This window comes from Seriola aureovittata, chromosome 4 (assembly GCF_021018895.1).
Source record: "Seriola aureovittata isolate HTS-2021-v1 ecotype China chromosome 4, ASM2101889v1, whole genome shotgun sequence".
NCBI lineage: Eukaryota > Metazoa > Chordata > Actinopteri > Carangiformes > Carangidae > Seriola > Seriola aureovittata.
The window spans coordinates 8,798,212-8,812,466 of NC_079367.1; the positions used below are offsets into that span (position 1 = coordinate 8,798,212).

The window sequence follows — 14,255 nt, forward strand, 5'->3', positions numbered from 1 at the left end:
CAACACTTGCCCTATTTCTTTTTCTGTTTAATTTAAAACGATCCCTGCTACCAGCAAATTACCACTGCCAAAAATGCTCTCCATATATAAAATATTTTATGTTTTATAGAACTGTTTTCTCTCTGCCCAATTTCTTTTTTTGCAGGGCCCTTAATCTAGGTTTTGTCTTTTTATCTTATTAATAATCATAAAATGTATTGAGATGCTTTCAGAGGCTTATAAAAATAAAAACCTCAGCAATATTCTAACTAGGACAGAGAGGATAAATAAACAAACAATAGATGAATAATATGAAACACAGGCATACATTCTCACACAGAGACGTACACAGATACACACTTATTCATGCTCACACATTAATTTATGACCACAGTTTCACACGGTCCCTTAGGCTCTGACTAAACTAAACCACTAGAGGGCATTAGTAGACCCCAGTCAGTAACTGTAAACTATACCATGAAGTCACATTACTCTGTACAATACAGTGCAATGCAATGTAATTCCTCCCTTCTCTGACTGAGTGCCACAGAGAGTGAGAGACAGACACAGAGAGAGAGAGAGACAGAGCACTATTATATTTTTGTTGTGAAACAACAATAGTTTCCCTTATCCACAGAGTTTGAGGCCTCCCAGCACCGTCCTCCTTTCAAACACTCTCTGGTAAGCTAAGCTTCAAGGTTCAGTTTTGACAGTGTGTGTTTTTGATGTTTGATGTTTTTTCTGTAGGCTAATTCTGCATTTGGGACTTTCATGATAAGTCTTCCTAAGGTTTGGCTTTTATTGTGCTTTTTAAAGTCAATTTATTTATTTTATGCAACGAGTGTTCATACTATCACGGATTTAGCATTTGAAGTAGCCTAAATGTTTCTTTTACGTTTGTACACTTTGAATATAATCATCCAACACAGTCGACCTGTTTCACAGAATAGACTTTTTTTCTTTTATTTTATGTAAAAGTTCCCCACTAGACACCACCCTGAAGTGAGGAGAATGAGCCGCTTGGAGGGACTGAGGGACCACTCGTCTCAGTTCACTTTGGAGGGAGAGCCCTTTCTTATCCTGGGAGGCTCCATCCATTACTTCCGTGTCCCCAGAGCCTACTGGGAGGATCGGCTGCTGAAGATGAAGGCCTGTGGCCTCAATACTCTCACAACGTAGGCTCCCACTGCAACTTGACTATCGCTCATATTGCACGATTTTCACTGTTCTTCTACTGGAGGAGGTCAAACACAAATCAAATCGAATGTGTTTGTATAAAATGCCTTATTAAATAGTTCACCTTATGATGTAAAAGAACTGACCCAAATGGAATTTACAAGCCACAATTATTTATAAGCTATAAAGAATCATTTTCTTGCTTTTGTTTTTCAGATATGTGCCATGGAACCTGCACGAGTCTGAGAGAGGAACATTCAACTTTCAGGATCAGCTGGACCTTAGGTAAGGCGTCCTTCATCTTTTTTTCCTCTTTGTAGAATTACTAAATTTTATGTTATGAATGATTTTTCTTTTTGTAAATTAAGCAGAAGGTTCCTGTCCTTTTCTCAGGGCTTATGTCAGTTTAGCAGCAGAGTTGGGTCTCTGGGTCATCCTGCGTCCTGGGCCTTACATATGCGCTGAATGGGATTTGGGCGGGTTACCTAGGTAACACCATTTGGTCATTATTTAAAAATACAGCCATAGACTGTATGAGCAGTATGCCATCACAGTTGTTCTCATGTTTTATTTCAGCTGGTTGTTACAAGACAAAGACATGCAGCTGAGGACAACTTATCCTGGATTTGTAGATGCTGTCAACCTCTACTTTGACAAGCTTGTCTCAGTTATCAAACCTCTGATGGTGAATCCAACTCACTGTTTTCACTATATCTTATATTGTTTCTAGAATAATAGAGGAATATTTTATCATTGAGGAAGACATATATTTTTTCCTTTTTCCTTTTTTTAAGTTTGAAGAGGGAGGCCCAATCATTGCAGTGCAAGTTGAGAACGAGTATGGATCATATGCAAAAGATGAGAAATACATGGCATTTATAAAGAATGTGAGTTTATCAATTTCTTTCTTTGTCACTTAAATGTGTTACATCAAAGTGTAGATAAGTTAGCATCTTTCTTGTATGTAACATCTTCTTCTTCCTTTGACTGAAGTGTCTCCAGGCCAGAGGGATCAATGAGCTCCTGCTGACTTCAGACAACTGGGAGGGCTTGAGATTTGGAGGAGTGGAGGGAGGTAATGAAGTTATCAGAAGTAGCCCTTCAGTTAAAAAGAAAATAAAAGAATACAAAATTTATTTTTTCCTTTGATACTATATGATGTTGGAGGATATTGTATCTTGCTCATTTCAGTTCTAAAAACAATAAATCTTCAGAGACTGTCATTTGGAGCGATCCAGCACTTGGCTGACATGCAGGTAACTGAATGTAACATGCATTAGTTATTTTTTTGCATATGTAAGAGCATCAACCAACAGTCAAAAGGGAAAATAATAGCCTCTGATAGTAGACAGCAAGATATGTATTTAATACAGGCATGTGTGCTGTTCTGTGTAGCCCCAGAAACCTCTAATGGTGATGGAGTACTGGTCTGGGTGGTTTGATGTCTGGGGGGAGAATCACCATGTCTTCCATGCTGTGGGTATGGAAACACTTCAGCAGTTGTTTCTCCAGCAATAAAGTATAATTTATAATTCATTTCAGACAGAGACAGAGAAGAGCATTACTACCTGACTTAACTCCTTCATTACTGCATATTGCTCTTTGGCTCATGTGTTTACGTATTAAATACTGTAGGAAGCATTGTACCGAGTGATTTGTGTGCTTCCCCTCAACAGACATGCTAGCTGTGGTGTCAGAGATCCTGGAGCGAGGTGTTTCCATCAATCTGTACATGTTTCATGGTGGAACCAGCTTTGGCTTCATGAATGGAGCGATGGACTTTGGCGCCTACAGACCTCAGGTCACCAGTTATGGTTGGTAGGAAACATCTTTTTCCATTAAAGCTCAGAGACCAAAGAACAAAGAGTGTCCCCTAAACAAATGCATTGCTTCATACTGTTTTTGTAAATGTTGACATTGCAGATTATGACGCTCCTTTATCTGAGGCTGGAGATTGCACCCCAAAATATCAACTGTTGAGGACTTTATTCAGCCAGTACCACTGTAAGTTCCTTTTTAAGTATCCACATGTATTGATTTCATGACAAAAATTTTATGACAAGCCATATACACCAAGCTGTTCAATTGATGACTTCATTACCCTGAGTAATTGAGTCTTTCATAATTGGACCTTAATTAAATGTTTCTGCTAACTCGTGTTCCAGCTGAGCCTCTGCCTGAAGTGCCCCCTCCTCAGGAGCGAAGAGCATACGACCCGGCTGTCATCCAGCAGCACCTGTCACTGTGGGACAGCCTGCACTTCACCGACAAGGTAAGATAGAGATACCGAGCACCTGTCTGGCGTGACGGTTGATTCTGTAATCTACTGAAGGGAAAATGTTGTATTCAAACTCCAACTAGGCCATACTGTCACTACTGGGATGAGAGCAAAATGTAAGATGGTGGTGACCCTCAGACAGACATCAGACACGTGGGCTGTTAACAATGTTATCAGCTGGTGTGTCTGCTGCTGTGTCTCCACATGTCTGGAGATGTAGCAACATGCTGTTTATGCTCAAGACAGATGTCACACACCTGGCAGCTCAGATTTGGTCATGTTCCAAGGTGTCAACACACCAAGAAGTATCTGTCATATGCTATTTGGTCAACTCTCTTTTTCCACTTGCAGTGTCATGCATGCATATATATCTTGTGCAATTTGATTCAGTGACAATACAAACCCAGCTCTGTAACTGCATCTTGGACCTCCCTCTAAAACTACACAGATAATGATTTAACCTCACGCCACTGTTTTCAGATGTCTGATCTTTAGCATGTTCTGCTAGATTCCTCTATCTAATATGTTGGGTTGTTTGACTGTTCATCCAGCCATACAGGTCAGAGAGGCCAGTGAACATGGAGAGTCTACCTGTCAACAATAGCAACGGTCAGTCGTATGGTTACACACTGTATGAAACCACCATCAGCAGTGGAGGAACCCTCAACTCCAGGAACAACATCAGAGATAGAGCATTGGTGAGGACATACAGCTCGACCCAGAGACAGACACACAGACTGTTCATACATAATGTTTCATAATACCTTTTCTAAGGCTATACATGTAATCCTGTCATTGTGACTTTTAATTTTCTCTATAGGTTTTTGTGGACAAACAATGTGTAGGTAGTTTGGACAACAAGACTCATGAGCTGACCCTCCCTGATGGAAAGGTAATGTTATTATTTCTGTTCTTTTCTGTACACGACATGCTCCGTTCCTTTAGAGGAACTTACAACAAAATGTGATTCTGAGAAGCTGTACTTGGGGATCCTATTCAAACAAGCAGAGAAATAGTTTGTCTCATTGTGATCACTTTTCTTTGTTCAATAACTTTCCAAATGACTATCGTGTTTTGTGCATTAAAGGGAGAAAGGATGTTGAGCTTACTCGTGGAGAACTGTGGAAGAGTGAACTACGGGAAAGCTCTGGATGAACAACGCAAAGGTATTCTACCTTCACTCAGCAGCGTAATGTGTTTTGCCTCATTGGTTTGTAGCTTTTACACCAGTTCAGTCATCTGAATCTATATACTAGCCACTGTGCATTTCTTATGTATACTATGGAAGTGAGCATTACAACATTGCTCAAGCCAATGGAAATATCATAACAGTTCAGATCATGTTGCTTGGGCACTGAAAAATCTATTCAGTTCACTCAGACAAATAAAATCACTGCAGCTGCAGAAACTTTCTTATTTCCCTTTTTGTGTTTTGTTTTACACCACAACCATGCAGTATATATAGGATAGAGCACACTAAAAAGCATGTGTCTGTGTACTGTGTTTTGTCTGCTAGTACTGCATGTCTGCATCTCATATTTTCCCCTCATATTAGGTATTGTGGGAGACATTCTGTTGAATCACAGCCCCCTGCGAGGATTTACCATCTTCTGTTTAGATATGAAGCCAGGCTTTATGAAAAGGTTGGTTATCTAAACTTAATTTTCAATACTGTGAAAATTACTACTAGACCTCTTCATGGACACTTATAGACAGTTCCTCATTTTAAATGAAAGGGTGGTCTCACCCTAAAATATCTTTCACACCACATAATGTCAGACTGATTTTAGTTTCACATGTTTACAGTCAGTGTTTCAAATGATTGTTCAATCTTGTTTCAGATTAATAAATTCAGGTCAATGGAAGTCTGACCTCAAGTCGCCCTCCGTTCCAGGGTTTTTCCAGGCCAGGCTCTATGTGGATGGGCCTCCCAGAGACACCTTCATTATACTCCCTGTGAGTAAAACAAACAAAAAATGGTTATGCCGTAAAACAGTTTGCAAACTCACATTCCACATTATTATTTTATTGATCGTCCATCCACAGGGTTGGGGTAAAGGAGCTGTGTTTGTCAATGGACAGAACCTTGGACGCCACTGGTTCATTGGTCCTCAGCATTTCCTTTACCTCCCAGGACCTTGGCTCAGAAGTGGAGAGAATCAGGTAAACCCCTGTTGGAACACGTGGTGTTTAACAGCAGTTGAGTTCACCTCTGCTTTTTATTTTTCTTTAGATAATCTGTAACAACCTTTTGTGTGTTTTATGTTCTCTTGCAGATCGTTGTTTTTGAGGAACAAAAAGCGGATGACAAAATACTGTTTGCTGAAAATCCTGATCATGGAAAGACAATTGATGTTTACAAACTCCCCTTTTGCACATTGCTGTGAAAATAATGTAAAGCAACACACATGCTTTTTCAAACATACACGCGCGCGCGCGCGCGCGCACACACACACACACACACACACACACACACACACACACTCACACACATAGGGTCACAGTTTCTTGAGACTAGCGGTTACTGTCAGTAATTCAAATAGCCTACCCATACAATTAATTCACTAACCATAACATTTTCAGAAGCTATGCAGTATGTTTAATTTTATATTTTAAAGGTTTAGTGAAATGTTACATTTTGCCATTGATTCCGGTGCATTATGTCTTTTTTCGCAAAATTAATAAATTAAACATCAACACCTTCGGATTTCTTTTGTTTTCTCATTTCATTGTGAACTTTGCTCTGATTAAATATCGCAGTTTGAACCTTTGACAGCGTGACACACCCTCACGGCTTCTCATTGGACCAAAGGCTTGTCTATTACTGAAGCGACACCTGACCGACACACAACTTTGTCTGTTAATATCAAAGCCTAGTGGCCGGAAAGAAAGACGTCTTTACCTTCACAATAAAGGGCTAACATTTGTTAGACTGAAAAATGTAGAGAAAATTCCCGGTACACAATATTGACATAATAGTCATATTTTATCATTTTTTTGAAAACATGAATATCTATATACATGTGTTCATGTCATTGTGAATATATTCAGTGAAAATGTAATATATATATTTATTTTGAAAATTATAGCCGGATGTTTCACTTGTAGTTCTAGCTAACTTGACCTGTAAATATATACGCTATCCGCTGATGTTCCTGTGTTGGCACAACAATTGCGGAAAGAGCGCTCGGTCATTTTCAACTTGCAGAAGAGCCGACTACATGCCCTTCAAAGCCTCTGTTCAGGATATTTATACCAGTAAATTTCACAGTAAATGTACTGATAAAAAATACGACCTTTTGAAATGGTTGTATAGCAGTTGTAGGAGCAGCTCCACAGTATCTTAGCCTAGCTTGAACCGGAGAGCTGCTGAACTGGACGAGTTAAGAGTAGGTTTGGATATTAAGTTTAGCTAAGTTGGGTTTTTACAACTAAAGGTTTGCTTCAGCATCCTAACATGGAGTCATTTGGAACCGTTGGCACAGTTCTTGGATGCTCTGCGGGCATTGCGGTGTGTGGGCTTGTGTTTGCAGCCTACAAACTTGGCATACTCTACCAGTTGTTTCACAAGGTAGGTTTTTTTAACATGCATATTTTTCTATTCCTTTACTCTACATGCATTATATTGTATAGCAGTATGTTGAACAGATGAGTCATAGCAAATACCCTTGCATCCTTTACTCCCACCTGTGCTTTGTGGGTTGTTAAAGGTGAAAGGTAAGCTGGGCTCATTAATGTAAACTTTGACCAGCCCTGTGGTTTTCCAGCACAAAGGCTATCACAACACTCGGGCTGTTAGTGGGATTGCACAAAAGCCAGAGGCACATCACCACTGCAAGCCTGACAATATGTGGTTATTGTGAAATATGAGAGGCCAGTAGAGTGAAGAGATGGTGTGACAGGTGACCTCCAGAGGGGCTATCACCTCACACTGATAGTTGATTATCTATGAAAGAGCTTTTTTTCTACTTTACCAAATTGCTTATTCTATGAAATCAGTGAAATAACAGGAATGATCCCAATACTCTGTTCACTGGATTAACTTTTATTCTGTCCTCTCACTTCTTTCAGACTGAAACACAAAGTCCACGGCATGGTGGCGAAAGTGTGGCAGAGGTCCTCCGTGCCCATGGGGTCAAGTATGTTTTCACTCTTGTTGGTGGACACATTTCGCCCATCCTGGTGGCCTGCGAGAAGGTCGGCATCCGCATCGTGGACACCAGACACGAGGCCACTGCTGTCTTCGCTGCTGATGCTGTGGCAAGACTCTCAGGTGCAGATTTATGTTACCAGAATAGACGTATCGACATATATGAATCTAAATACGTGACCCTCAGTCTTATTTGAGCTCATATTATGTTGCCAGCAGTTTTGTGGAATAAATGAATTGGGTGTGTTGTAGCCATGTTAAAGTGTGTTTTGCTAGAGGGCTTTCCCACTGCAAACAATATGAGAGGGGTATCTAACAGTGTTGATAGAGGCTGGATTACATTTAGGTCTGCCAGTGTTGTGACCCTGGTGTTTCAAATAGTTTGGCATAGCAATGGGTTTAGATAGAACTGTCTGAATGTCTTATATATTGGGCTGACTGATTCATGAGTGTATTTTTGGGGCTAGTTGATAGCTACTATGATTGTATTTCCTCCAGGCACTGTTGGTGTAGCAGCGGTAACTGCCGGCCCAGGCCTCACTAACACAGTTACAGCAGTGAAGAACGCTCAGATGGCTGAATCTCCATTGCTCCTCATAGGGGGAGCTGCTGGTACACTACTGCAGGTGAAGTGGATTCAAATACTGATCCAAATATGATGTGAATGTGTAGGTAAAATAAAGTAACAGAACAAAACAATTGTCAGTTTGGAGCAGTGGGTTCAGCTGCTGTCAGTCACAGTGTACAATAAAGTGTGTTATACTTAAACTGTTCTCAGCTTAGGTTTCTAACTTCTCTGTCAACTGTATTTGTGGTACAGGGCAGAGGAGCGCTGCAAGATATCGACCAGATGTCTCTGTTCAAGCCGCTGTGTAAGTTCTGTGCCTCCATCAGGACTATCAGAGAGATTGTGCCTACGGTCAGGAGGGCCCTGGCCATCGCCCAGTCTGGAACTCCTGGTCCTGTTTTCATAGAGTTCCCCATCGACACACTCTACCCCTACCACCTGGTGTCCAAAGAGTTTGGGGTTAAGAACCCTCCCAAAGGCCTGATGGGAAAAATCGTCTCATGGTATCTTATCAGCTTGTCTTGTTGACACAGAACATGTATATTAATAGATGATAAATACAAATGTAATTAAGTTAGAATAAAATTTCACTTCTATGCAAAACAAAAATCAGCAACATGCTACATTGTTACACATAAATAAATAGCCTGTAGGGCATGCTGGGAGCCCAGCAGCACACATACCTTGTAAATTTAAAGGCAAAAATGCCATAATACATATGAAACAATATCATGTGATGGTGTGATTTCTCATAAGGTACCTCAGTAACCACCTCATGAACCTGTTTGCTGGAGCCTGGGAAACCAGAGATGTGTCTCCACTTCCTGTTGACATTCCACAAGCCACAGACGATCAGGTAAGACTTTCTGCTGGTAGTAAACATATGATGCTACTTACATGTTCACTTTTAGTTAAAGACCTCAATCAGACAGCCCTCTCATTGTGTACAGTATTAAGAAGGTGTTTTAAATGGTTTGCTCTATTTTTTAACTTCTCAATACAAATCAGGTACAAAGGTGCATAGAGCTGGTGAGTCGAGCCAAGAAACCTGTTATTCTGCTGGGTAGCCAAGCAACACTACCCCCAACACCGGTCGATGACATTAGGTAAAGGACAATGTCTTATACCCCCCTCTTCTCTACTTTTCTGTCCTGTGTCTGTCTGTTTTTCTGGCACTCTTTGGTTTCTCTCTGTTGATACTAGAAATATTTTTCCTTCTTCACAGGAAGGCATTGGAGGACCTGGGCATTCCCTGCTTCCTTGGGGGCATGTCTCGTGGCATGCTGGGTAAAGACAGTCCCATCCACATCAGACAGAACAGGAGAGATGCTCTGAAGGAAGCCGACCTGGTGCTCTTAGCAGGTCAGGCAACTTAGAATTTCAGTAACTATTTTGATACATTTTTGAGGTTGCCAGTATGGCCACAGGTTATTAGGAATTCCTAGAGAAATGTTAACATTGTGTGTTGTGTTTGCAGGCACTGTGTGTGACTTCCGCCTGAGCTACGGCAGAGTTCTCAACCGACGAAGCAAAATCATCGCTGTCAACAGGGATAAGACACAGCTGCTGAAAAACTCAGATATGTTCTGGAAACCAACTATAGCAATTCAGGGTATGTTCCCAAGCTGCAATCATCATCCAGGTTTATAATTAAAGTAGCAATATGTCAGCATTTTAGATCTCTGGTGATAAGTGAAATGAAAAAAAACTTTTTGTCACTGGCTCCAGTTTATTACTGAAATGCTTAAAGTTTAAAATGTAAATATTGGTCTATTTTTTTAGGTGATGCTGGTTCATTCTTAGTGCGGCTTTCTAAAGGCCTGAAGGGCCATCGCTGTCCAGAGGAATGGCCTCAGAGCCTCAAAGCAGGAGATGTAACCAAAGAAAGTGTAAACAGGTGCGCAGAGGTGACGATCCCTGGTCCCTGTTCTGTGTCTCAGTGCTTATTAGTGAAGTCTTTAAAAATAAGAAAGGAAACCCATTGTTATCAGTAATGTTAATGCAGATGCAACTTCTCCATCACATAAACCAGTTATTTTTTATTCCAGGGCTAAAGCTGATGAGAAGACCGAACACCACCTAAATCCACTAAATGTCCTCCACCGTGTGGATGAGCTGATGGCAGAGGACAGCATCATTGTCGCTGATGGCGGTGATTTTGTTGGAAGTGCTGCTTACATAATGAGACCAAGAGGACCTATGCGCTGGCTGGATCCAGGTGAGATACTGTAGATCAAAAGGTTATCTAAAATGCTTGTAATTTCAGCAGTATGACCATGAAATAATAATTTAAAATCACTTAATTTGTTGACTTTACTTGTTTGTTGTTTTGTTGCTTGTTTGTATGACTATGAAGAGATTACAGGAGTGCACAGAAAACTATGCTGTAGTAGTCAGGTTCATTCATATTATTCGAAATCTAAAGTTTGTTCTACATAATCACAAGTCATGTTTTGTCTGTATCTTAAGAATGTATTCTGAGGCTAATAATGCTTTATTTGCAGTCATAACTGTCCTATTCCTCATTCCTACAGGAGCCTTTGGGACCCTAGGAGTTGGAGGAGGATTTGCCCTGGGGGCAAAACTGTGCCGACCTGAATCTGAGGTATAGTATTTATTCTGGCATTTCTGAAAGCACTTTTCTGTGGTCACCCTTTACGAATGAAATGCCTCTTTGTGTGTTTTTCAGGTGTGGATAGTGTATGGTGACGGCTCCTTAGGATACAGTGTTGCAGAGTTCGACACGTTCACCAGACACAAGGTAAAATCACCCACACAATCATCCATGACAAATGGATAGCATAATTATTACAAACAACACAAAGCAGTGTTAGTTTTGAAACAGTTTTGGCCAGCCATTAACAAACAAAGAATTGCTACTGTAGAGAATGGCATAAATGGAAAAGGTAATTTAGATTGAAATCACTTAAAATCTTAATACAGCATACATTTGGGTCAGTCTAAGTCAAACTTATTACATAGCTGTACTGGAGCATGTGTTTGAATTAGAACTTTTAAAACTAAAGTTAAACTTAATTACTGTCTACATAACATATAGGTGGATGGAAAACATTGCTTGATTGCTTGATTGGATATATATTGTGTAATTGATCACTATCTTTCGGTTGTCTTTCGGAAACCGCTACAGCTGTAACTTAATTGTAAGACAACATCGTGATTGGATTTTAATCATTTATGCATCCAATTTTTGAGACTTCGAGCTGTCAGTGCCTGAAACAGAATTATGTAAAAATTTGGTGAAAAAAATATAGTAAAGCTCTTGGCAGCTGTAATGCTAAATTAGCTTTTAAAATGTATTGATACCCCGTTATAGGCTTCATGAACTTCAGCACATGATTCACCTAACTGTGTATTGTTTCTGTAGCAATAACATGCAAGAGACTATATTTTTGATTTCTTCTGATGTTCCACATTTTATTCTTTTTTATCCAAGACACCAGTTATAGCTGTGGTGGGAAATGATGCATGTTGGAGTCAGATCTCCAGAGAGCAGGTTCCCATCCTTGGCAGCAATGTGGCGTGTGGCCTTGCATTTACAGGTACATTTTGTCCACAACATGTTACGTGCTTGTAGTATATGCACAGAATTTTCGTATCTTCATCTCTAATGTCTGGGCAGTTGCTAACTGGTAAATTGTACTTTCTCCCCCTTCTTGCAGATTATCACATAGTGGCAGATGGTTACGGTGGTAAGGGCTACCTTATAGGGCGTGAGGACCAGGACAGGCTAAGCGACATCATCAGACAGGCTCAAAAGGAGACCCAGGAGGGCAAGGCTATACTTCTCAATGTTCTGATAGGGAAGACCAACTTTAGAGAGGGCTCTATCTCTGTTTAGAGCAGAGATATTTTTCTTCCTTTAACACTGGCTATCTTCACAGAGTTTTACTATTAGACTCTGAAAGGATTTCAGCAAGTAGTACAAAATTATTTAACCTTGCCCTGACCAGACCTCTGCTAATTTTGTGTGCCCTTAAAGCCATATTTCACTTTGATAAGAGGAACTGTCCACATTATGCTGCTTTCCCATAAGAGTTCAGTTATGACATCACTTACTTCCCTCATTGGATTAGTCATAAATCATATTAGTAAATCATACAAGTACCAGTCATGACTATTATTATTATTATTATTATTATTATTATTATTATTATTATTATTATTATTATTATTATTATTATTCATAGCCACTTTATTTATTTATGTATTTATATATATTTATTAACTCTTATGTTCCACTTATACTTAAAACATAGCTGCAGATCTGACAGCCTAGAAACTAAAGCTTTTGTTGTGCGTGCTACTTTCAGGGTTACGTTGTGTTCTTTGAAAGCATTTTGAGAAGGGAAATTACGAAAAGTAAGAAAACCTTGCTTTGATTAGGAATTTTACCTCTTCGGGTGCTTTGGAGTTTTATTTTTTACCTTTAACCAGCCTATTATAACTTAGATAGATGTTTCTTGCAAATAAACAAGTGACAGAAAATCACTCTGCTTGAGAGAGAGCATTGGTTTAAGTTATCAAATGTGACCAGTATGCCTTTTCCCTCGCCTTTCTACGAGGATTCATGAAGTCTTACAGCTGTGAAGTTCTTTATCAGTTGGGATAAAAATTTGTTAAATGGGAATTATTTTTTGGAATGTTGAAGATTGACAAATCGTATACCTTTTAATGTTTGATTGTATATTCAAATCATTTCACCCCTTTTACACAGCCTGTTTGAAGCGGGAATGTTGCGTTATTCCACCTCACCATTCTGTATAAAGGTACAAACACTTTTGGGAGGACGGTGTTGTTCTGGCAACAGGGAATAGTCACAGAGCTGAATCAACATCTGAGTAAAAGGGAGAGCTGTCATGGCGGGACAATATGCCAGCCTTTTTTGCTTCAGTGTAAACAAGCAAAAGCATCATAATGAGGGGTCGGGTCTATAGCAGGATCTTTATATAAAAGAGGTTATTGATATGTATAGATTGAAAATATGTCTTCTCATTCAGTTATGTTTTTAAATGATATTTAATACTAACTTGTATGCAGAGATGTGGGCTAAAATATGCCTATACACAATATATATTGCATTACAATTATAATTTACACTCCAGACAAACATGTAGGGGCCATCTCACTCCAATATTGCTGTTTTATTTGGTACTTTAAGGGATTGGATAATGTCAGACTTTTGATTATAAAATGTTAATTTGGATTAATTCTCAAATAAATTTAAAAAAGAAAGTGTGGGTAATGAATTAGCTTTTGTATGATCTTAGCATAAACTGTATTGCAGGTAGAGTTTTATGTACGGATTACCATTTATTTATTTACCTTTTTTCGTAACATCTCAATGACCGCAACCATAATCCACCCATAACTTTCATTACTTTCTATATCTCTAGTTGAACAGTTACATTATTTTTTAATGTTTGGTTTAAACTGACAGAAAAGGCTTTGATTTTATTGTCTGCTTTCTACAGTTAGCTTGCAGAAGTGGAGTTAATATTGCAAACACTCCCTGCTACTTGAACTTCAAATCTGGCAAGAGGTGCAATATCGAGGTGTGTATGTATATTATAAGGTATGGATTTCTTTTCATGTCAGTGGCACCACTTGTAAATGGTAATGAGGTACAGTAGGGCTTCTGTTTTATGGTATGTCTGAGGTGCAGTGTACCCTGTTTTTTGGAAACACAGCAAAGCCTATAAAGCGTACTCATGCCAACTGCGCCTGCACCCATGGTGCAAGTGGGCCAACAATCCCCGGGTAAATATTTGGTCTCAGTTGTTGGATGGACTGCCAACTATACCACCACCTGAGTGGTTCAAAATGCTTCAACTTTGTGAAGTCACATACAAACAGTATATAGCATCCTCACATCTGTTATCAATAAAATACTTGACACAAGAGCAGCAGACAAAACACTGAAGGATTTAAATTACAAATGTCTTTGTCATGAGGTGCTGTGACCTTTGCCCTTAATACTTCTAAGTGCAGTTTTCATTTTAAACAGGAGATGGCAGGCTAGGCTAGTAGTAATTTTACTGAAATTGTATATGCTGACGTGTTCCTGTTTAGCATACGTTATGGGG

The 14,255-nt window shown here is 39.5% G+C and overlaps 2 protein-coding genes across 3 annotated transcripts; both read left to right on the forward strand.

Moving 5' to 3' along the window:
- The first annotated feature begins 541 nt into the window (after positions 1-541).
- LOC130167933 (beta-galactosidase-1-like protein 2) lies at positions 542-6,134 on the forward strand. 2 transcript variants are annotated; one of them, XM_056374480.1, is made up of 19 exons: positions 542-660; positions 958-1,154; positions 1,372-1,440; positions 1,549-1,644; positions 1,732-1,840; positions 1,950-2,042; positions 2,149-2,230; positions 2,347-2,411; positions 2,551-2,635; positions 2,832-2,969; positions 3,079-3,159; positions 3,321-3,427; positions 3,985-4,131; positions 4,254-4,325; positions 4,521-4,599; positions 4,989-5,076; positions 5,275-5,389; positions 5,480-5,596; positions 5,710-6,134. In XM_056374480.1, exons 2-19 carry the CDS (start codon positions 991-993, stop codon positions 5,818-5,820), a joined length of 1,818 nt encoding a protein of 605 aa, XP_056230455.1. In that variant the 5' UTR covers positions 542-660; positions 958-990; the 3' UTR covers positions 5,821-6,134. The 2 variants fall into 2 exon arrangements, with proteins under 2 accessions (XP_056230455.1, XP_056230453.1); XM_056374478.1 differs by lacking the exon at positions 542-660 and adding an exon at positions 667-768.
- Positions 6,135-6,584: 450 nt separating this feature from the next.
- On the forward strand, positions 6,585-13,404 carry ilvbl (ilvB (bacterial acetolactate synthase)-like). Its single transcript, XM_056375213.1, has 14 exons — positions 6,585-7,004; positions 7,505-7,706; positions 8,082-8,209; positions 8,404-8,654; positions 8,908-9,007; positions 9,160-9,257; positions 9,377-9,513; positions 9,629-9,763; positions 9,934-10,048; positions 10,200-10,369; positions 10,686-10,756; positions 10,841-10,912; positions 11,606-11,711; positions 11,832-13,404. The coding sequence occupies exons 1-14, from the start codon at positions 6,891-6,893 to the stop codon at positions 12,008-12,010; spliced, it is 1,878 nt and encodes a 625-aa protein (XP_056231188.1). The 5' UTR covers positions 6,585-6,890; the 3' UTR covers positions 12,011-13,404.
- Positions 13,405-14,255: the final 851 nt, after the last annotated feature.